This window comes from Nelumbo lutea, chromosome 5, assembly GCF_056320005.1.
Source record: "Nelumbo lutea isolate HS-2025 chromosome 5, American lotus-T2T, whole genome shotgun sequence".
NCBI classification, from domain to species: domain Eukaryota; kingdom Viridiplantae; phylum Streptophyta; class Magnoliopsida; order Proteales; family Nelumbonaceae; genus Nelumbo; species Nelumbo lutea.
Window position 1 is genome coordinate 44,632,510 of NC_142688.1, and position 24,926 is coordinate 44,657,435.

The window sequence follows — 24,926 nt, forward strand, 5'->3', positions numbered from 1 at the left end:
CCTGCCAACTGTACAGCACAGGTTTCCAAAAATACGTGTAATGCCCGTACAATGTATATTTTCTGAGAATTTTAGATCAACCCTCACAAGATAATTTTTTAAAACATTCCAGAGCACATTCCTGCCTTGTATCGAGAATATCTACCGATGTGCTATATGACACCATCGGGAGATGTTCACAATGTATAGCGGAGATGTGTTATATGACGTTGTGGGAAATTATTGGGGAGGCTCATTTCAACTCAGAAAATTTTCTCTCTCTTTCTTTCGTGGAAAAACTAATTTTCCACTACATTTAATTGGCCATCTCTACAGGTTTTGGTTTCATCATTTTCTCGCTTTAGAATAGTACATAAAGAAGAGAGAGTTAATACTGAGTTAATGTGAGGTGTTTAAAATGTTAAAAGTGATTGATTATTAACTAATCTATTCAATTCTAAAATTAAAAATTCAAAAAAAACGGCAGAAAAAAGATAAATTTCACATAATTGATTCTGTCATGTCAGCAGCCTTCTCCATGCTTAAGAGCCCCTTTTTAATTTTTTGTTTTTTTGAATTTTTTATTTTTTTAATTCCACATAATTACCCATTAAACCAATAAGTAACCATATATGTTTAACTATTTCTAACAATAATAAAGCTTTTCTAATGTTTAGCCAAGTGGCACCATTTTCCCTAACTTCTATCTAAATTGCTTCTAATTCCTATTTATCTCCTAAATTATCTCTAACTTCTATTAATTTCTTCAATTATCTCTAATTTACTACAGAAATTCTCTCCTAAACTATCTCTAATTCCTATTTATCCACTCCCCCACTTTTTATCTATATATATCTAAACAAAGTTTCAATTAAAAAATTAAGAACTATTTAAATTTTATAATGAAATTATATACTAAATTTAAAGTATTTATTCAAAACACAAAAATTAATATATTTAATAATATTCAAATTATTAATAATTCAATATTTTTACAAAGTTCATCTTGAAATTATGTAGTAACAATATAAATTATAATTTTATGAATTATTCAATTTAAATGTTACTCAAATAATAAAAATTTAATATTAAAAAATAAAGCATTATTTAAATATCTCAATAACTAAAAATCTTAAAAAATTAAAAAAAAAGCCAAATAATATAACAAACTATTACATAATAACATTAAAATAAATAAAATTCAAATTTTTAATATTTTTAAATATTTTATTTATTATTTAAATATTTAAATAACAAAATATTAAGCATGACAAATTTTTAAATAGTTAAAAATAACGAAATTATGTAATAAATTTAAAAAATATTAAAAGTAGAAAAACAATTATAATACAATTCATAATATTCATATTAATAATCTATTAAAATTGGTATGTCCATGTCACCATACCTCACCTTGCTTCAAACCCCCTTTCCTAATTTTCTATTCTTTTTGAACTTTTTATTTTTTTTTAATTCCACATAATTATCCATTAAACCAATAAGGAAATCACATATACTTAACTATTTCTAACAACCGTAAAGAAAGAGAGACTTTCTTTTCTAATGTTTATCCATGTGGCACTACTTTTCCCCACCTCGTCCTAAATTGCCTCTAATTCCAATTTATCTCCTAAATTATCTCTAGCTTCTATTTATCTCTTAAATTATCTCTAACTTAGTAGAGAGATTCTCTCATAAACTATCTCTAATTAAAAAATAAAACATTATTTAAATATTTCAATAACTAAAAATCTTAAATAAAAAACACTAAAAATAGCTAAATTATATAACAAAATATTTAATATTACATAATAAAAATAAAATAAAAAACTCAAATAATGAAAAAATTTTAATATTTTACATATTACTTAAATATTTAAATAACAAAATATTTAACATGACAAAAGTTTAAATAATTAAAATAACGAAATTATGTAATAAATTTTAAAAAATTTCTTAAAAGTATAAAAATAATTATAATAGAATTCAAAATATTCATATTAATAATAATTTAATATTTTACAAAATTAATAACGAATAATGTAATAATAGTACAATTATAATTTTATGGATTATTAAATTCAATAAATAATTAATATTGTAAGAATTTAAATAAGAATACTATTTCAATAACTAAATAATATTGTAAATAACTAATTTCACTTATAACAATTAATAATTATAAAACATAACTATCAACAAAATTATATTTATTAGTAATAATTTTACAATAATAGTATATATTCATTATATATTTATATATACTATAATTAATATTTATTTTATTTTTAATAATTATTTATTGTTTTTATAAATATGCTATAAATAATTATTTATAAATCTATTTTTATTTTGTTATTTAATAGAAAATTATCAATAATTAACGGAGATTAAACAACTATTATTTAACTTTTGAAATTTAATTTATCGTATTTATTGTATTTTTTTTATAAATTTATTTTTAGCAATTATATATTTTTATAACAATACAATAATTAGTCAATACTGTATTTATTGTATCATTACCACCAATAAAAATACAATAATTACACTCTTTATTGACTAATTTAGAACATTTTCAGTATTTATTATATTTTTGTAATTATTGTATTTTTATTATATATCTACTATATTTTCATTATCAACTTATTTTCAATGATTCTGTACGTTTGCTATAAATTTTTAATAATTATTGGAGATTAAACTATTGTTATTTATTAGAGATTAGACTACAAATTTAATTGAAATTAGGAGTGTTCAATGATTGGTTCAGTTTGGTTTTTAGTTGCAGGTTGTTTTGCCAACCAAATCGATGTGGTCAATTTTGCAGTTTGTCATTCGAAACCAATTGACCATTAGTGAAAACCCACCAACTCGGGTTGTATCGATTTGGGTCTATTTCCATATTAGTTTGTTTGTTCAAAAGATTTAAACTTAAAAATTAACTTTAAATTTCATAAATTGCAAAGTCCGTGCATCGCACGGGTTAAGCTTGGGTTAAGCTTGGTCGGATTGTTTATTAAAAAGTTAAAATATAATATAATTATATCCTCTTATGTATTTCTATTTAATTTTCGCTTAACAAAGTCCGTGCATCGCACGGGTCCTCGTCACCATGCCTCTCCTTTCTCCATTATCCCCACCCTGTATTATCTTTGGCTTTCTCTCCTCTCCCTTACCCACCATTCCCATTAAGCCATGTCACCTAACTACCTAAAAATATTCCTATAATCTTTCTCCTAAGGTATCTCATTTAAACCAATAGGAAATTATCATGTTGCCTCACTCCCTAACCAAATCCTAAAATGCATATTAAAAATATTCAATCTCCCTCATTTAAAAATATTCATATTAATAAATAAACAGTTAAATATGGTTAATATTTAATCCCACACATATTAAATGAATATTAAATAGTGTTAATTCTAAAAGTTAATAACTACGGTTAGTAAATTATCAAAAATTAAATATTATTATTAGTACAATTAGTAAATTAACAAAAATTAGTAAATATTGTTATTAATTAACTCATTAACAACATTTTTATAGAAATTGAAAACTCTTTAACTAATTTCTATAAAATTGAGAATTATATTTAACAATTATCAAAAAGTATAAAATTTTAGTTATTGTTATTATAATTATTAACCAAATACAAATGGGGGAACAAAATATTATAATGTTAGAAAATGAAATTATTAATTAATTTACATTTAAAAATAAAAGATAAATTAGTGTAATTTTATTAGTAAACTACCAAATAAAAATATATATTTAATAAACAATTTAAAAATTTTTCAATAAATCCCCATAGTTACACAAATGTAATAAAAATTTCAAAAATGTTCATAAAACTACATTTTCGTAAAATAACATTTTTGAAATTAAAAGATATAAAGTATTTGAAAGTTTAGTTAAAATGCATTAAATAATTATTGAAAATTATTAGAATATTTTGGAAATTTTAGGAAATTTTATTACATTTGAGATTTTGGAAATCCATTAAACAATTATGTAATTTTCAATGCAAATTATTGAAAATTATTAAAGATAAATGACTATGGGAAATGGAAAACTATAATTTGAACAAATAATTACACAAATAATTAAATGAATTAGTATAATATTGGAAAAAGGAAATTATTGGTTAGTTTATATTAGAATTATAAGATAAATTAGTATAATTATGTAAGTAAACCATTTAAAAAGAAAATAAATTATTTAATAGCAATTTAAATAAATTTTAAAAATTACACAAGTACAATAAATTTTCCAAAATTTTCATAAAATTACATTTATGAATGTTAAAGACAATTTAGTGTACTTTTAGAAATTTATCATGTGGTTGATTCTCAATATATCATTTTGATCATTTCTATCATCAAATTGAATATTGGGTTGACGGGGACAGTGTTTTCAAAAATAGATCAAACTAGATGGTTAGACTGGAAAAATTGGGAACCGAACACCGTTTCACCTCAAAACCGCTTTTTGTCCAAAAATCATTTATTTGGTTAGCAAACCCCTGATTTTGGCAGTTGAACCGTCAACCCAAACAATAGTTTTTGGCCATTTTTTGTTTTTCTATTATTACTATCTTTTTATCAGAGCAGGTCATCCATTTGGACTGAACAGCCAAACCCTAGAGCAGTTCCCTATTTGGTCCAAATTTAAAAACCTTGGACGAGGAGTGGGTGCCTTGTCTTGAGCTTGGCTTGGTCTGCACCATGGCCTGGACCAAGGCCCGGCCCATGGACAAGGCCAACCCATGACACAACATGGGCTCGTGCGGGATCGAGCCTTGGGCCGTGCCAAATTGACCCCCAAATTATCCTAAAGGGAGGCATAGCCCAAGACGCCTCGTGGACCAACACGACACAACTTGCACTTTGTACGGGCCACATGTGGGTTGTGTCATGCCAACCCAGCACGACCTAATTTACACCTCTACTTGAACTTGTCCAATACTGGGGACAAGGCAGGGAAATTCGAGGATTCTTCATCCTTGATGAGAAGTGGGGTGCCTTGCCCCTGAACTTACCCAACATTGAGGAGTGGTTACCTAAATTGGAGGATTTTTCATCTTTGATGAGGAATGGGGTGCCTTGCCCTTAAACTCGCCCGACATTGAGGAGTGGTTAACTTGCTTTGAACCCGTGTGACACTGGGGACGGGGCAGGGAAGGGATAGAGTGTCTTGACTATGGGGCAAGGAAAGGGATGGGGTGCCCTGCCTTAATCCATCCCATTGTCATTCCTATATAATTATTAATTATTAGTGGAGTTAATAAAAATATTAGCTTTTATAATTATATTTATTTATTTAAAATTAATTAAAATTTCATTTAAAAATAATAAAAAATAAAAATATTAAAATTACTATTATTAATAAAACTAAATTTATTAAAAAATACTTGTTCATATTCAATTAACAATAATTATTTTTTATAAATCAATATTAAATAAAAAATAAAATTATTAAATCTTTTTTATTTTCCCGTACATCGCACGGGTCCCGGCTAATATTTAAAAAAAATAAAAAACGAGATAAAAGACCAATGTGAAGAAGAAACCAGTTTGGCACATTGCCTTTACAAGATATTCTTAACGACAAAGACAATTACTAAAGAAACAGAGCGAAACTGTTAGAACCTTCTATGCTTACGAAGAGGCAACAGTCAGAAACTTCTTGAAGCCAAGCGTTACCCCTCCGGAAACTTCCATTTTTATCCAGAAACACAGCATTACTCCCTCCAGAAACTTCTTGAAGCCAAGCGTTACTCCCTCCCGAAACTTCCATTTTCATCCAGAAACACAGCATTACTCCCTCCAGAAACTTCTCGTTCCGCTCACCCTCTCTTCTCGTCTCCTCCTATAAATTAACATACCTCCCTCTTTCTATCACACTGCAACACATCGCAGAAAAGTTAGACGAAAGCTACCTCTAAATACCTTCCAGTTTCTGATAAATTCTCCCGTCAAGAAAGTAGAAGCAAAGGAAATGGGTTTCGACAGCCCTCTGTTTTCGACTCTGCAGCACATGCTCGACGTGTCTGAGGAGGCTGACAAGTCGTTCAACGCTCCGACGAGGACCTATGTTCGCGACGCCAAGGCCATGGCTTCGACTCAGGCAGATGTAAAGGAATACCCCAACTCCTATGCGTTCATCGTCGACATGCCTGGGCTTAAATCCGGAGACATCAAGGTCCAGGTGGAGGATGGCAATGTGCTCCTCATCAGCGGAGAACGCAAGAGGGAAGAGGAGAAAGAAGGGGTCAAGTATGTCAGGATGGAGAGGAGGGTTGGCAAATTCATGAGGAAGTTCGTATTACCAGAAAATGCCAACACAGATGCCATTTCTGCCGTCTGTCAGGACGGCGTGCTCACTGTCACCGTTAACAAGCTGCCTCCGCCGGAGCCAAAGAAGCCCAAGACCATCGAAGTTAAAATCGCCTAGGTGAGCAAATTGAAGGAAGTCGTAGTTTCATCGTATAAGAGTAATGTTGGCCGAGGTCGTGGGATTTAGTATTTGCTTCAGTGTTTTCATGGCTGTTTCGTTCTTACTAAATTGGGTTGGATATATATGGTCGTCACCGGATTGCGACCCAGACGATGACACCCATAGCCCTGTAGTGGTCGTCTATGCGTATGCCATATAAAGATTTACGGTTTTTTTTTGATAGATCTGTATCAAGATTTATATATCTACTAATGAGAAGTCCTTTTGCTTTTTCGGCAATCTCTACAAATGATAAGTCCAGTCGTCTTCTATTTCTGTTTTTCCCTAATTTGATTGCCTGAGAAACGGAAAAATTACAGCAAATGTTGATTGTTGGCGAGTGCCAGCTGACCAAAGGCTGTGTCGATTGAAATGTAGCACCCGCACGTCAAGATTTGAACTCATTTTGATCGTTCCTTGTAGCACAAAACTAGGAAACTGGGAATGCAGACGAGATAGATTTTCTTAATACAAACCATACGATGAGTTTCTTCACAGTGAAAATTCTATTGATTCGACGTAACAAAAGACTTCCTCAAAGGTCAGGTGGCGTTATAAATCATTTGATATGAATCCGTCTGCGTACAAAATGAGTAGTTTGTGCATTCTACTCCACCCAGTAACAGGAGGATACAACATGATTTGAGACATCCTAGTGAAAAGTAAGGGTGTGTCGAAGTTCTCTTCTTGTTTTTAACGTTCTTTCTCGGACGCAAGGAGTTTCTTCAGCCTCTGCGTTGGTGAAGGAAGGTTCATGATCCATTCTTGAACGGGATTTTAGTTCTGGTAGTTTTTGAAGGTTTCTTATGCTTCTGCTTTTCTTGATTACCATTTATCACATTCTTCCTGACAAATAGCGCAATAAAGAAGCCTTCCATGATCCACATTTGACCAATGAATGAAATGTATACGAAGAAGGAAAGAAGCTAAAAACAAGCGTTCAAATATTGAATAATTTGACAGACGCAGCAAGTGACCAGTCGTCATCAGCCTTTAGACCCTTAATTTAACATTTTGATCTTATCTCTACCGAAGAATTTGAGCGTTAAATCCCTCCGCGTCAACTCAACAGTGAAGGATGTTTTATTGTTTTGTTCAAAAATCTTTTGAGTTGACTCTTCTTCAAGAAAATTGAGCACAAAACCATGACATGATGGGCAGCTAGAGAGAGAGAGAGATGAAGGGAATGGAGGAGAGCAGGCTTCATGAGGACTCTCTGAAAGGCAGCGCCGAATCACTAAAGGAATTGTTGCAAGAAGATCCGCTCCTTCTCGATCGAGTCATCATCGACTGCCCCCCGGAGACACCTCTGCACGTGGCCGCAACGCTCGGCGGCTCGGCCACGTCGATTTTGCCAAGGAAGTTGTGCGTCGAAAGCCCGAACTCGCCCGGGAAATCGACTCCGAAGGGCATTCACCCTTTCACCTGGCATCCGCAAAAGGGCACCTCCAACTGGTAAGAGTTTTGTTATCGGTCGATCCCGACACATGCCTCTCCACCGATCAAGATGGCAGAACCCCTCTTCATCTTGCAGCCATGAAAGGCCGAGTTTGTAGTCCTCGACGACTTAATCGGGGCCAAACCCGAGGCCAGTCAAGTCCTGACGGATCGCGGAGAGACCGTTCTACATCTCTGTGTGAAACACGATCGTTTTGACGCGCTTAAGCTGTTGCTGAAGCGTGAGGAGCCAATACAGAGACGAGTTTCTGAACAGGAAAGATCATGACGGCAACACCATCCTTCATCTGGCCGTGGCGAATAAGCAGATTGAGTTACCTCCCACGACTACGTATTTATATGAGGTTTCTTGGATCACCCTTTAATTAAGGGCCCCTGAATACGAAATTATGAACCGAAATGCTTTGCTCTCAAAAGTCGACATCTGAAAGTATAATAATAATTAAATTAAGAAGTATTTAGTATTGATGAACTTTTCTTTTCTCTATTTCATCATGTTGTTATTAATTCTGAATTCTAAAACTATCAAATATCTATTTGACTCCATATATCAGAGATTTTGTTTAATGTGAGTTATTTCTTTGCAGACTATCAATTTTCTGCTAAACACCAATGGAATAAAAGTAAACACCATGGACGCCAATGGATTTACTGGCTTAGATGTTCTGGTACAAAGTCAGAGAGATGCAAAAGACATGTAGATTGGAGAGTTACTTCGAGAAGCCGGAGGTTTGAGAGGAAAGAGTATTCCTTCCACAGAATGTAATTGGCTTCCGGATAAAGTGGGAATATCGAGGGTGACACCTACACAGGAAAAGCAGGGAAGCAGTTCCAAGCAGAAGGATGAGAATAAGACGCATAGGGATTGGCTGGGAAGGGAAAAGAGTGCTTTGATGGTGGTGGCATCACTGATTGCGACGGTGGCCTCCCAAGTCTAGTGCTAATTTGGTCCCAGAACTTTAAAAATGACAATCCAGTAGTTGAACTTTCAAAATGCGACAATCTAGTACCAACTGTTAACGGACCATCAATCAACGTACAAAAAGATGCAGTTAACTTTCAGTTTTTCAACATAGTGATTGGGCGATTTAATAACTTTTGGATGAAGATTTTTTCAGAAGAACACCTTGACAGATGGTCACGTCACGTGTAGTTTAATAGGGGTTCAAAGGGAATGTGCCAAGCCAGCATGTCTCTTTTATATTTTAATTTTAAACTTGAACAAAATAATTCAAAGTGACCAATTACCTTTGACTTGATTAGTGACTTGCTTCGTTAATGAGGAGGGTTAAAAGAATTAATGGAAAAGAGGAGAGAGAAAAAGAAAAGGGTTAATGATGTATAATGAGTATTAAAAGTCTTAAAGGTAATTGATCATTAGAATTATTTTATTCAATTTTAAAATTATAAAACAAAAGAAAAAAACAAAAAACAGATATACGAAAAAGAAAACAAGAAGCACTGATTTGAACGGTTTGAATTACAGCGTGCATGCACCTGCCAACTGAATAGGACAGGTTCCCAAAATACATGTGGTGCTCGTATAATGTATACTTCCTCAAGATAGTTTCCTAGAATTTTATATAAGCCACGATAAGATAGTTTCCCACAACATCCCACAGCACTCTCCACCGTGTATTGGAAATATCTCTTGATGATAATATCATAAATGATGAAGCATCGATGAGAGATATCCTCAATACACAATGAAGATGTGTTGTAGGACATTGTGGGAAATTATCTTGTGGGGAGCTCATTTTAACTCAGAAATTTCTCTTTCTTTGGTTGGAAAACTAATTTTTCCACTACATTTAATTGGCTAGCTCTACAGCTTTTGGCTTCATCATTTTATTGGCTCGCTTTAGAATAATGCATAAAGAAGAGAGAATTAATACTGAGGTAATTTGTGGTGTTAAAAAGGTTGAAAATCTATGATATGGAAAAAGTAACTTTTCCATATCATATCCGATAAGATGGCCCAATCAACTTTCGACTTTCTGTTTTCGTGAATATGGGTTATGGCAAGTAACCAGTTTCAAAAATAACAATTAAAATCACATTTGAAAAAAGAAATTCATTTTAAGAAAGACGTTAACTTATAGAAAAGTACTGACCGTCATTCTCCCTAATATCTTCAGCTCATCATGGTTCCTCTTCGTTGTCACCTCCACACCCTTGTAATTCTTCAAGTGATCCTCATCCTCTTGCTCTCTCACCCTATCAAATTTGATGGTAAGCATTGTCTCTCTTCCTTTCTTTTCTTAATTTTGCTCTTGCAGATCTTTTACTTTGATGGATTTGTCCTGTTTGGTTTTATTTCTCTACCAATTTATATATGTTCATCATTCTTTCATTCCTGCGTGATTTGGATCTTCATTTCAAGTTCCAAGCATATGGGATATCTTTATCTTCATTGGTTGCATTGCAAGTCTGAGTTTGCTGATTAATGGGAATTTTCTGATAGAATAGCATTCGTTTGGTTGGGAGGAAGATCCTGATGCCTGGTTCTCCTAAAACGTCATTAGGTGATGATCTGAACGCATTGTGTCTGAAAAGGGATCTGGATAGGGGCGAAGAAAAATGCATGTTGCAAATATCCATTTGACTGGGTATCATGTTCTGTAGTGTTACTGATTCTCCCTCTCTCTCTCTCTCTCTCCTCCTGGTAGTTCAATGATTCAAAGAACTGGTTTTGAGATTTTTTTTTCGTTTTTCTTACTGGGCTCTTGTTTGTTAGACAAGTGCTCTTGGAGGATACAAGAGAAATACATCTGTATTATTTGCAAGAGCATGACCATTACTAAATTCTAGTCTGGGTCTAAATTCTTGTATTTTAGATCTATATGTCGTTGGGAAGGAGATAACAAAAGATGGGAATTAACAATAGTTCCTTCAAGGATCTAAGGCTTTGCATCACCTTATTAATTGTCTCAGCTAAACTAGTTTTGTCATGAAATAGAACAGGAGAATGTTCTCTCGTGTCAAGAAGTCTGTAACAAATTGTTTAATGTGTCCTGAATCTAATTCCCACGATCTATGTCTTGAATTACTGGAAGAAGATAAGAATGTAACGGAGTATTCGGTTAATGGATAAGTTAAAAACTCTTTTAAATTTTAATTACCAAATAAAAAAGGGTTTTTAGCATATAAGAGCAACTTTTTGGGTTTAATATCAATAAAAGTAATATATTTAAAAAAAATTCAAAAATAGGTTAACTTTTTCAAAATAATATCAATAAAGGGAAAAAACATTGTTTATCACCTTCTTCTTGCCATTTGTTCACCAGAACCACCGCCCGCCACCGCCGTCCACTGCCGCCTGCCGCCGCCTTCGGCAACGTTGCTGGAGGTGGCCGGAGGCAGAGGTGGTAGCGGTGGTGCTGCTGGTCATTCCTCTGCTTGCCGCTGCCACCTCTATCTCCACCCATCTCCGACAACGTTGGTGAAGGCAGCGGCGGAGATGGGCGGAGGCGGCGATTGGAGACGGCGGAAGGCGGTGGCGGGTGGTGGCGGATGGCGGCTCTGGTGAACAAATAGCAAGAAGAAGAAGATGAACAACGTTTTTGCCCTTTATTAATATTATTTTTAGAAAGTTAACCTATTTTTGAAATTTTTTTAGATATATTACTTTTATTGATATTAAACTTCAAAAATTGCCTATTACCCCAATAAAAAACCAATTACCAGTTTTAAATAAACCCTGTAACTGCTGTATACGTCGCAGCAGTACAAGTTTTAGATATGATATGGTTTTTCATATCATAGCCAGATTGCCCTTTCTTAAAAGTGCTTTCGTAAAAGTAGTTATATAGAAGTGTTTTTATAAAAGTGCTTTCATAAAAATACTTTTATAAATATGTTTTTATAAAAGTGCTCTCTTAAAAGCATTTTAATAAAAGTACTTTTAAAGGGTATATTTTTTTTAATTTTGAAAGAAAATGAAGGAAAAAATAGTCGCAAATACTTATTTAAGTGCTTATTAGAGAAAAAGATTACCAAATGCCCAATATAAAATAAATGCTTAATTTTTAAAATAAACACTTCAAAAAATTAGATGCCAAAATATAAATAAATACTTGTTTCTAAACACTTATTCAATAAACACTTAATTTAATTTAAACACTCCCAAACATGGCCTAAGAATATAACCGGTGCCACCCGATCCATTTGCAAACATATTAACGGCCCCCCACTTGTCAACTCCACGTTTATTTGACAGTTCTTTCAGATCACATGATGCATTCAATAAAATCAGTATCCATGAGTATTGCTTCATGTTCTAGATAACACGGAATTCACCTCCTGTTTCCCTGCTTTCTGTGATCCAATCATATAGAACACTATTGTCAACTAAGCTGGCTTAACTGCTTTCAAACACTCCAGATAAATCATTCACGGAGATTAAGCGGAAGCCCATCAAATAAAAGACTGAGTCAATTTGGGTCTGAAATTTTTATTGAACATAGTTTGTGGACTGTCCATGTGGGGCCCACCTCGAAAATTCAATCCTGTTTGACAAAAGACCGGTAGAGCCCAAACTGGCTGTCAGCCTTTCATTAAACAAACTTGTCTGCTTCAGCCACTTTGAATAACTTATCGAGAGCCTGGCAACATTGTTGAGTATCAAAACGGTCCCTTGTGTTCCTCTCTGGGCATGAGTCCTTTTTGACTAACACAATTCATTGCTATTAACCATAAAATTACTGTCTTCTTTATAAATTAATTAGCGAGGACCCGTGCGATGCATGAAAAAATATGAAAGATTTAATAAATTTATTTATTATTAATTAATAATCAACTCTTTTTGTTAATTAATTAAAAATATTCAAAGTTATTGTTAATATCTAAAATTTTAATAATTATACTTTCATTTAATGTTGATTTACAGAAAATAATTATTGTTAATTTGATATGAATACACATTTTTTAATATATTTAGTTTTATTAATAATTTATAGTAATTTTAATAATTGTTATTATTTCTATTATTTCTAAATGAAACTTTGATTAACTTTGAATAAATAAACATAATTACAAAAGCTAAAATTTTTATTAATTTCACTAATAATTAACAATTATATAAGAATGGCAATGGGTTGGGTTTAGGGTGGGGCACCCCATCCCTGTCCATGCCCCATAGTCAAGACACTTTACCCCATCCCCATTATCAAGAAGGTTCAAGACAAGGCAACTACTCCTCAATGTCGGGTGAGTTCAGTGGCAATGCATCCCACTCTTCATTAAGGATGGGGAATCCTCGAATTTTCCCGCCCTATCCCCAGTATTGGGTGAGTTCAAATAGATGTATAAATCAGGTCATATTGGGTCGAGACTTGGGCCAGGCCAGGTCGCGGACCGGGCCAAGCTATGAGAGGTCCATTTTCAAAAAAATTGAAAAAGATATTTAAATTTTTATTTCATATGATTTTTTATGTATACAATTGTTTATATATACAATTAGACATATTCATGGGACAGGTAACCGAACGGTTCGGCCTGGTCTGACCCATTATTTTTCAGGCTTGGACATAATTTTTGAGTCGTGTGCTCGAGCTCAGGCTTTCTCAAATAAGCCTAGCCTGTTATATGAAAAAATACTTATGCTTCATAAATTATTAATAAATATCAATTTACTAATAGGAAATATAAATTAGTTTATTAAGTTATTAAGTTATAACTAAATTAATATATTAGTTTATAAAAATATACTAAAAATAAGACATTTTGTGTATAGATCGGGCTTCGGGCTCGGGTTCAAGATCTAGGCCCGATGGTCGGGCCGAACTTAGGCTTGAGCTTGCACATTTTCTATTGATAAAGAGGCTCATGTTAATTATAAAATTATGAATTTTTACAAATTAACATTTCTATATATATTATTATAAAATTTTGTATTTAAATATTATTAGGGGTTGTTTAGCTTGGGCCCTATCCGCTAAAGCTATCATTGGACTCCAAAAGTTTGATATCCAATTAGACTTCGGATATGATAATGCTTGATAATGTGTGGGCATGGTGCATATCTCAGCTAGACTTAACTCAAAAGAAAATAGTTGCTTGAGCTTGCAAATTTATAAATCTAATCGGGTTAGGTTAAGTTATAAATGATTTGTTACTTTTTATTATTAATTATTAAAATGTTGTTATCTATTAAAATATTGTAATTATTAAATTATCGTATTTATTTAAAACACAATAATTTTTGGAAATTATCATATTTTCAGAAATATTGCTAATTTCTTGGCTATAACTAATTAAATGTGATTTTCTAGTAATTAAATATAACTTTTTGGTAATTAAATATAATTTTCTACTATTTATAGCTTAAATTATAATTACTCTTAGTTACTATTTAAAAATAATTATTGTCAATTATATTACTATCAATAATTAAAATGCATTATTTTTTCATTATTCAGTATTTTATGCAATAAAATACAATTATTTTAAATTTTTATTTATTTTTAGTATTCAAATTAAGCATTAGGCTTTTCAAAATTTTCAAAATTTTAAATAATTTTTGGTGTTTTTAATTATTATTCAATAATTTTTACATATGAGTATTTTTCAATAATTTTCAGTATTTTCATCATTTACTTTTGCATATTAGTCACTAAAAATTAATTTGCATTTGCTTTCAGAAAAAATAAATTAAATAACTAAATAAATTCTATAGTTAATAAAAATTACAAATATTTTTCAATATATTTCAATAATTTCTGGCTTGGATATTTTTTAATAATGATTGGTAGTTTTTAATAATAAAATACTAGTATTTGTACTTTTTAATTATTTTCAGTAAATACCCTTATTAATATAAAATATTATTAATTTTCAATATTTTTTAATTATTTTTAGTATTTTAATTATGTTTAGGTTTTTCTCAATTTTTGGATTTTTAATTAATTGTTGGTATTTTAAAACTATCAAATAATATATTTTATTAGCACTTATTAATGTCTTCTCTCATAAGTTATCTAATAATATTATGAAAACTATCAACTAATATTTTATATTTAAATTTATTATTTTCATTAGCGTTTATTAAGTTGGATTTTCAAGTGGAATTGAAACACATTTTTAATATTTACTAAGTTTTGTTAGTATTTATTTTTAGTGAAAGTTTAGTGGATTTTAAATTATTAATTTTTATTGTGTAACTTCAACCTATTTATATTATTTGATTTATATCATGGTTTTCAAAATTGGACAGGAGTAGAAAAATCGAAAACCGGTCAATACCCTAGAACCGTTATTTCACCAAAAACTATTGATTTGGTCAGCAAACTGCTGAACTGGGCAGTCAAACTGTTTGAACCATCCAATAGTTTTGGTTGTTTTTATTTTTTTTGTTAGAACAGGCCACCCATTCAGTTCGAACAATTGGACTGTTCAACCTAGGAATCGGACCTCTGACCGGTTCATTGTCCGGTTCGATTTTATATTATTACTATTCTCTCTCTCTCTCTCTCTCTCTCTCTCTCTCTCTTTCTTAAATGTCTTTTTTAATTATAATAATAATATGCATTAAAATAAGAGGCCTCTCTCTAATAATGTGCAGTTTTAATAATCTAATCAAGATAAGCAATTATTATTATTTTATATTTTTAAAACAAAAGAAAATAAAAAAATATAAGAAGTGCAAAGAATAGATAAATAACTTCTCTAAAAGGAGAAACATGATGATAAGGACCGTCCAATAATATATATATATATATATATATATATATATTTGCACTATTTTTGAGCTGAGTCTAATGCACCACTACTGTGAGTTTACATCTGCTCCCCACAATGCCCCGCACCGATGTGCTGTGGATTATTGTGGGGCGCTGATGTGATTAACTCAACTGCTCTGAGATGGGTGTAAGAGCATTCCGAGAAAATCCCGATTTCAATTGCACATGGAAGTGTTGGACAGTTTCTTATTGTACAAGTTGTGGCAATTAAGGTCACATTCATTGACAAGGGATCCATCAATCAGGCCGACTAATATTTGAAAGGGAAAATATACCGTGAGTAACTACTATTAAAAAGAACAGTGATTCAAGAAATTGGATTTCTGCCATCAAAAGTGGAGAGTGGAGACCATACGCTGCACTTAAAAAATGTAAAATATGCAAGTACAGCTTTAGTACTATCCTCATGCATGATTCACTCTGTCTCCATTGATTTAGTTAAGTCGTGCCTACTTGATTTTTTATTTTTATTTTTTATCATACTTTGTTAAGTTAAATGAGAAAAAGGGTAAATTGTTGAAACTTCCCTTTTGATAATTATAATCACTTTTCTTGTATTTTCTAACATTATTGCATGTACACCCCTATTCTAAATGTCCAAAATACTTATGCAATTATTATTAAGACATTACAAAAAAAAAAAAAAACTAATTTTATGAAAAATATAAGAAAACAAGAGAGTTTAAAGTTGCAGTTTTACCTTGGAGTAATTGATATGAAGGGTAAATTTTAAAAATAAATCAATTTTAGAAAACAGATTGGAAGGCTTTAGGGTAGAGTTTGCCCTGAAGAGAATATTTGGATAACAAACACTTTGGTCAATAGTAACTGTATGATCAATTGGACATTTTCATGCCTCTTCTTAGAGGATTCTAATAGAAGGGATCTACTTGGAAGTTGCAACCTATTAAAAAGTTCAGGGGAGATAATTGCAATTACCAAAATTTAAGGGAAATTTCAGCAATGATCAGAAACATCAAGAGAGGCTTTAACAATTTACCCAAAAAAATAATGTGGAGCAGGTCAAGACCCACATGTTAGTAAATTACACGAATTCCCTATATGTCACACTAGACTTAAGCTATACAATATTAATAAGATCATTACCCAATGTAAGGCCTTGTTCATTTTTTCAGCAACCTACTTTCTCATGTAAGTGCACTTATCCATTTTCTTTTTTGTTTAGTTTATCCTGATAAATGTATCTTATGGGGGCATTTTTGGCCATTTAAATTTTATTTCGTTTACTCTCTACCTCGCAAGTTGATACCGGGGAAAGTCAAATTTTCATGGGTCCCATTTGTGTTTCTGACATAAGAACATGGGCTCGTTGTTCAATGGAAACCACAATCCAATGGACCAATACCCCCACCCCCTCAAAATCCAAAAACGGTGTCATATTTTAATTGAATAAGTCAAAAGATACAAGGGTGAAAACTTACTAGTGGTGATGATGTGGTAGAGGAAAATATTTGGAATGGAGTGATAAATCAAAATAAAAAGCTGATGGAAAAGGGGAATAATTAATTGAAAATGAGGGCCTTTTTAAATGGGAATTGATCGTGTGCGATTTGGTTGTTCCTAGTTGGATGGTAGTTCAGGCATCGGTTGTTTAGTTGGTCGGTCGAACTATAAGACAGGAAAGCTTAGAGAACCTAGGGTGGTTCATCCGACATGGTCGTTCCGATGCTTAAGTTAGTATTTGATTATGTAAGATAGTAAATTTTTAATGAAAGAATGCTAGTAAGTAGTAAATCGCGCATACCTGAGTCATAGGGGTTGGTGCCCTTATATAAGAGAGCTGTCGTGGGTCTCACGAAACTACCTCCGAGATCCTCAACTCGTACTATTAGGAGTTTGCTTCACACCAGGAGGTGGATATCGTGCTAGCTGATAGGGCTTATCGAGTCCATCCGATCCAGGCAGGATGAAGATAAGGCCTACAGTCATGTGGTGTGATTTCGAAGAGCTTAGAGACAGGTAGCATGCTTCTAGAAGTCCACTACGTGTCACCTCGGTAGGAAAGAATTCTAGTAATTCTTGAATGAAAGAATGCTAGTAAGCAGTAAATCGCACGTACCTAGGTCATAGAGGTTGGTGCCCTTATATAAGAGAGTTGTCGTGGGTCTCATGAAACTACCTCAGAGATCCTCGGCTCGTACTATTAGGAGTTCACTCCGCACCAGGAGGTAGATATCGTGCTAGCTGATAGGGCTTATCGAGTCCATCCAATCCAGGTGAGATGAGGATAAGGCTTACAGTCATGTGGTGTGATCTCGAAGAGCTCGAAGACGGGTAGCATGCTTCTAAAAGTCCACTACATGTCACCTTGGCAGGAAATACTGAGTCACTTATCCAGTCATCAGGTCGCATCCACGTGTCCGTTGTTTACTAGGTCGGCCCCGATCACCTCTCATCAGGAACGAATACTAATTACCATTTGATTGAATATAATTGGAATCCCATTCTCATTCCTTCCCCCCTCTCTTTGAGGATAAAAGTACATTTCAGCCAATTGCAATTCTGATTTTAATTCCTGTCTAACCAAACATGTGAGAAAGAATAAATCATTCCAATTCCAATTCCAATAAATTAGAATTCTGATTTGGACTAAAAACCAAACACACCTTAAATTGATTTGGGTATGATATGATGGAAAAAATAATTATGAAAGTCCTGATGTAGAGAGAGAATAGTCGTGCATAATGGCAGTGAACCAGTGGTGGAAGAGATGGAAAGTGGTAGCAACAATAGGAAAAATATAATATAGTTAGAAAATGTGGTAATAAATGAAATCTTGATAAATCATTTGAATGGTGGAGATTGATTGACCAATCTTAGCAAGTCATTATGAAGGTCCAGGTCTTATGTTTATTTGGTAGATTATTTTACTTGGCATGGATAATGGCATTGGACCAGTGGTGGAAGAGATAGAAAGTGGTAGCAACAATAGGAAAAATATAATATAGTTAGAAAATGTGGTAATAAATGAAATCTTGATAAATCATTTGAATGGTGGAGATTGATCGACCAATCTTAGCAAGTCATTAAGAAGGTCCAGGTCTTGTGTTTATTCGGTATATTATTTTACTTGGCATGAATCGATTTAGAAATTTCGGTGCATTATCTGAATGGCTAAGAATGGTTGAAACCGTCCAGGTCAAACAAAAAATAAAAAAAAAATTAAAAATGGAAGTTGAATAGATTCAATTTGGCTGTTTTTTTTATTTTTTATTTTTTTTTTCTGATTTGATTGAAGACACCATTACACCACTTTGTATCACTTTAATGGTCTACATTACTTGAATTTACTGATTTAAGGCACTCCTTCAATGATTTGGATCTTTGAATATAATATCATGACCAAAAATATTTCTTTTTAACAATATTAAATGTGAGAAGGACAAAATAATCTTTATAAGTAAGATAAAGGCATTTTTAGGGTTTTGAAATGTAACAAGCATGTGGCATGCACATGGGTATATACAATCCATTTTGACAAACTGCAATGGTATGATCTAATTATATTTAAATATAGTATAGTTAAGTGTGACAAAAAATAACACAAGAGGCTATCTCTTATACTTCCAAAATGCAGATAGGAGGGGTCCTGTAATTTACCCTAAGTTGTGCTTTTTCACCTTGGATCTATTTTATTGGGAAACAATGTGCTACTCATTTAATTTGCCAAAGTGAAAATGAGATTCATTCATTTTTAATGGGGAGGGGGTTGTCTGGATTACGACGTATGGGAAGAGTTATATCGTTGACAATCTATATCTATATAGGTAACAATACACCCACCATAACGCTTATACAGACCTTCTCTTCTCAATTTTCACACATATAACGACTATTTAAGATTAAATTAAATCATTTGAAATATAAAAATAAAAATCTCCCTGCAAGGAGTCGCTACAGAGGCTCAGGACCCTAGAAGGAAACCAGAAGTGAATTCTCCCTTTGCTGCAAAAACGTCAAGTTTGGGGATGTTAACGGGTCGGGTTCCATATCAATTTGCTTTAATCCTAACCGGATCCTACATTATCAAACACGATTCAACCCAATTAAAAAAAAAAAAAAAAACATAATTTTTGAATCTGACCCAACCTTAACGCTATACCAATCTGACCTGATCCATAGCATTTCAATAAAATTCATTAATTTAAGTTAAGAAATTGTTTTATAGATTTTAAGGTGTCATTTTTCATATTTAAAAAGAAGAAAATTAAAATCATAAATAAATATTAAATTTTAAAGCTATAGAGTTAGAAATCAAAATGTTACAAGAATAGGGTGGGTCAGCCAAAACCCAAACCTAACTCTAACCTGACCCTAAAACTAAATATATTGACCCTAATCAAATGCTATAAAATGGGGTCAAATTGGATTTACCATTTAACCTGACCCATTGACATACATCCCTACTCAAATTTCATGGACAATACCGTTCCGGTCACAATTAAAGAAACAGAACTTAACAAACAAAGAGATTTGAAGCAGCTTACAAATGTCTTTAAAACATTAGATGAACCTCCTATATAAGAGCTAGATATAGCTTGAATCAGATAAAGACAGTCTGACTTCAAAAATAGTTTTGACCAACCCGATTTTAAAGCTAAAAAGAAAGCCTTGACAAATCAAACCACATTTGCCACGATAGTGTCGTAGCCCTGCACTGAAACAACTGAATCCGAGATTAAGTGATTTCTTAGTGGGGCCATTACAAGACCCAAGATGATGGGTCCCATTTGTGTGGATTCAGTAGGTAGCTTCTTTTTTCCTCTTTTCTGACTTTTGTAACGTCACTCAGGCAAGGTTATGATTTAAGTAACGCTGTATTATTATTACCTATTACTATTATCCTTAGATAGCTGTCCTGTGCAAGATGCCCAAAACTTCTAACAAGTCGAACCCCAGATCAGAGGCAACACAGCGTTCGCTTGCTGCATTTGTTTAATGCAGATACAGACTCATGACAAGTAAGATTCAGCTTCTGTCTTCATAGAGTTATGACATCTATCTGGGTTAACGAAAAGAGAATACAGATAAGGATACCCTCATTTGACAATAAACTAATCAAAAATCATGTTTGACTTCTATACCCTCTTCGGAAACAAAGTCTTGCTTAACTGGATCTGTTCATATTTTAAGCAGGCACAATATGACAATACCATCATAGTCCTATAAAAGGATGCACAAGTATCGAGTCTCAGAGCTACTTCTATCTTGAGAGGGTGAGGTGATCGATATTGGGTTTTGTAACAAGTCTCAAGATGAGGACTACTACGCTTTCCTTGTTCATTTCTATGCTAGTCCTGTGCGTTGTTGGCATTTGTCAAGGAGGCGCCCTAAGGAAGAACTTCTACAAAGATAGCTGCCCTCTTGCTGAGAAGATTGTTAGGGATGCCATTTGGAAACTAGCTGCTAGTGATCCTGCATTGCCTGCTGAGCTCGTGAGGCTGAATTTCCACGATTGTTTTGTTAGGGTAAGGTCTTCCCTTGCCCTATCTCCACGAGTTAATATAAGGTCTTCCCTTGTTCTATATATACATGGGACTCATATGGGCCCATATCATTTGTGGTCCTATCTCCTAGTATGTATAGAACAAGGAACGAAGATCCAAAAGGCAAAGATACTTGCATGTAAAACAGACTACATATATGTATAACTAATCAAGAGTGAACATGCCAAATGAATGATACACTTGCATTTGGCCATTTATTGTGAATCCAAATTTCTTTTCCACTCTTTATCCGTTATGAATAATTCATAATAGAGATGTGTAGCTGTAATTCATGGTGGATAGAAAGTGAATAAAAAATCCCGTTTGTTTCATTATTTGCCGCAAAGGCAAAATTTCCAACCGACAAACCTAAGACTACGAATTTGAGTCTGACAATAGCCACTTTGTGCCAGATAATGCCCATAGACCAGCATGCATATTCACTCTAACCCTCCTATATATGACCCTGAATATATAGCCACTTAATTAGCCAGGGACTAACAAATTAATATGATCAATTATTCATTCATGGGTTTACTACAACCTTGATATCAAGCCACTTCACCCAGTGCTTCACTGAAATGTGATTTTGGTGGGTTTATTCTTTCAGGGTTGCGATGCATCGGTGTTACTGAACTCCACTCCAAATAACGTAGCTGAGAAGGATGCAGTGCCAAATCTAACTTTGGATGGTGCAGACATTATCGACCAAGTGAAGGATGAGGTGGAGAAAGCTTGCCCCGGAGTTGTTTCCTGTGCCGATATCATCGCTTTGGCTGCTAGGGACTCTGTCGCCTTCCAGGTAAATTAATGCCCAAACTCATAAAAAAAGCATGTTACTAGTCTTAAGATCAAGTGTTAAGAATGGTTGAATTGAAGCCTTTTGAAGGAAATCATAGAACAAAAAGTTCAGCACTTGGCAAAATACAACTCTATTATTATATTATTCTCCTGGAAGCATACAGATCAAGAGGAAAGAATGAGTCTGAGGTGCGTCAGAGCTAGGAGAAGCTCATTGCCTCATTGACGTTTTGTATCTGATTTTGCAGTTCAAGAAACCAATGTGGGAGGTGCTCACCGGAAGAAGAGACGGCACTGTGTCACTAGCCTCCGAAGCTGTAGCTAACCTCCCTCAACCATCCTCTGACCTTGCCACCCTGAGAATCAACTTTGCCACCAAAGGACTCACTCTTCACGACCTTGTGGTGTTGTCAGGTAATCATATGGATGGAGAAATACCAGCTGATGCTTGTGCCTTATGCCCACGGTATATATTTAACCACCCAAATCAAATGGGGTGGTTTTCTGACTTATGACGTAGGCTCAAGCGAATTGGGATTTGTTCGTCACAGAGCGCCATAACCACATCCTACCATCTATATGAAACATAATATGATACATTAAGTACATGGTGGGGTGTACCTTGAGATTGATGCAAGGAGCATATCCGGACTCGGATCGAGCTTGACGTGACCGTGACATTTATTCACGTGTCCAAAACTCGGCCCCGCTCTAGTAGTTAACGTGGCCAAGTTTGTACCCTCTCTGATCCAGATTCTAAATAACCAAGACGCCAGAACTGATCAGGTTATATTATTATTATTATTATTATGGTTCAGGTCCTGAAATAAGGCCCAATAAGCTACGTAATCAAATACATATAATATTGAAATATGTTTGTCATATTTTAGAGTTTGTTTGTTTTGGGCCTAGTCCCAGTTCTATGGTGATCCGATCCAATCTGAAGTCCGGCCTTATATTATATTGTCGGATTCAGATATCTCTGCTTTGGAATTTTGAATTAGATTGGATTTGGATCACCCCATTCAATTTAAAAGGATTCGATTTATTTATTTATTTATATTATTTATATTACATTTTTATAATTCTTTGTAAAAAATATGTATATTATGAAAATAGTTATAAAAATATTTGTATTTTTTTGCTTTCCTTTAATAATTTATTATTTTTTAAAAAATTAAATTAGATCACACGAGATACAAATATTCGACATCATGATCTGATTTGAATTTAAATCAATATTTATGAAATCTAATTAGATCTTCAAACCGAATTCAAATATACCTTGATTCAAATCTAATCCAATCCATTTACATCCCAAGTAGCCAAGTAAAATTGCAAGCACGGTAGATTGGACTTGATCAGAAATTAATTCAGACCTAACTTTAAATGTGCAAACCTCAGGCTCAGGCCTGGACCAACCAAAGTTGAATTTATCAACCCAGGCCCAACTTTAGTCTCTTCTTAGTTCAAGGCTCCAAGCCCAGTCCGTAGCCCTAAAATTGTCACTAATGCAAAACTTAACACAAGTTGGTGTTGTACGTTGCAGGTGCACACACTTTTGGACATGGACACTGCGACGCTTTCAGCAAAAGGCTTTACAACTTCACAGGGAAGGGAGATGTAGATCCGTCCCTGGACCCAACCTATGCGGCTTTCCTGAAAACCCAATGCAAAACCCTCTCAGACAACACTACCACAGTAGATATGGACCCCGAAAGCCCTCAATCGTTCGACAACCACTATTATGTGGTCCTGAAGCAACACAAGGGTCTCTTCCAATCAGATGCTGCCCTTCTAACCAACAAGATGTCTAGCAACATTGTCGACGAGTTGCTTAACCAGAATAAATTCTTCACCGAGTTTGGTCAGTCCATGAAGAGGATGGGAGCCATCGGAGTCCTTACTGGGAACTCTGGGGAGATTAGGAAGAAATGTGGGGTTGTGAACTCATAACCCTCACCGGCCTGTTTCTTTTTTCATGGCGTCTACGGGTTTTCTTTTTCAGTTTTTGTGTGTGTGTGTGTTTTTTTTTTTTTAACTGAGAGGAGGGGTTTATTTGAATGTAGAAGTTGCGTTGAAAATTGTTGATTTCTACTCTCCACTAATAAAAGAAGTAATAATGGGAATCATGGGAATTTTTTCATATTGACCCAAACCGAATCGAAAATTCAGTTAATCAAATCGGTCGATTTAGTTTTGGTTAACCAAAATGGAAAATAAGCGATTAATCGAATCAATTGGTATATATATTTATATTTATATTTATATTTAGTTATATATATTATATATATTATATATTTTTTATATATTATAAATTAATAGATATGTATTATATATAAATATATATATCAATAATATATAATATATTATTTATTATTTAAAATATAATATTATATATATTTTTAATATTTATTATATTTTTATATATTATTTATAATAATGTTATAAATAATAAAAAACCAAAAAATCGATGAATCGAACCAACGATTAACTGGACCGGTCAACCGATTAACCAATTGACTTCAATTCGGTTTCGGCTATCAATTTTCCAAAAACCGATAGCCCCAATTCAATTTCAAAAATTAGCTCACTATTCAATTAACAAAACCGTGAACAACCCTTATTTGCCGTGAAGTATGAAGCTCACCTACAATCCACTTATCAAACCTGGTCTCAATTCGTCATTGATTAAACAGGGCTTAGCTATTTTCACCTACAAACCTACAAAATCCATTTTCAAACTTGGGCTTGGCTTTTCACAGTTGAGAAGAATATGTCATAAGGCCATTCTCAAACCTGGACCTATTTTATCAGTAGTTGAGACCCATGTGATGCACGAGCTATGTTCGCAGAAGGAACCCTATGACATTCTAAATTGAGTTAAGCTGGTTTATGTCTAAATTAGACATTATATTTTGGGCTATGTTTAGTCTATCTAATC

General features: G+C 33.3%; 2 protein-coding genes and 1 long non-coding RNA gene across 3 annotated transcripts; all 3 read left to right on the forward strand.

The window, feature by feature from the left end:
- The first annotated feature begins 5,866 nt into the window (after positions 1 to 5,866).
- Positions 5,867 to 6,727, forward strand: LOC148852079 (17.1 kDa class II heat shock protein-like). Its single transcript, XM_088943400.1, has one exon. The coding sequence runs from the start codon at positions 5,980 to 5,982 to the stop codon at positions 6,433 to 6,435; it is 456 nt and encodes a 151-aa protein (XP_088799526.1). The 5' UTR covers positions 5,867 to 5,979; the 3' UTR covers positions 6,436 to 6,727.
- A 2,835-nt stretch (positions 6,728 to 9,562) lies between these two features.
- On the forward strand, positions 9,563 to 10,869 carry LOC148852080 (uncharacterized). The gene is made up of 3 exons (XR_016098829.1): positions 9,563 to 9,834; positions 10,074 to 10,167; positions 10,405 to 10,869. It is a non-coding gene; the product is annotated as an uncharacterized LOC148852080 (long non-coding RNA).
- Positions 10,870 to 20,927: 10,058 nt separating this feature from the next.
- On the forward strand, positions 20,928 to 23,938 carry LOC148852081 (peroxidase 3-like). The gene is made up of 4 exons (XM_088947523.1): positions 20,928 to 21,163; positions 21,792 to 21,983; positions 22,231 to 22,396; positions 23,532 to 23,938. Exons 1-4 carry the CDS (start codon positions 20,951 to 20,953, stop codon positions 23,936 to 23,938), a joined length of 978 nt encoding a protein of 325 aa, XP_088803649.1. The 5' UTR covers positions 20,928 to 20,950.
- The last annotated feature ends 988 nt before the right edge of the window (positions 23,939 to 24,926 follow it).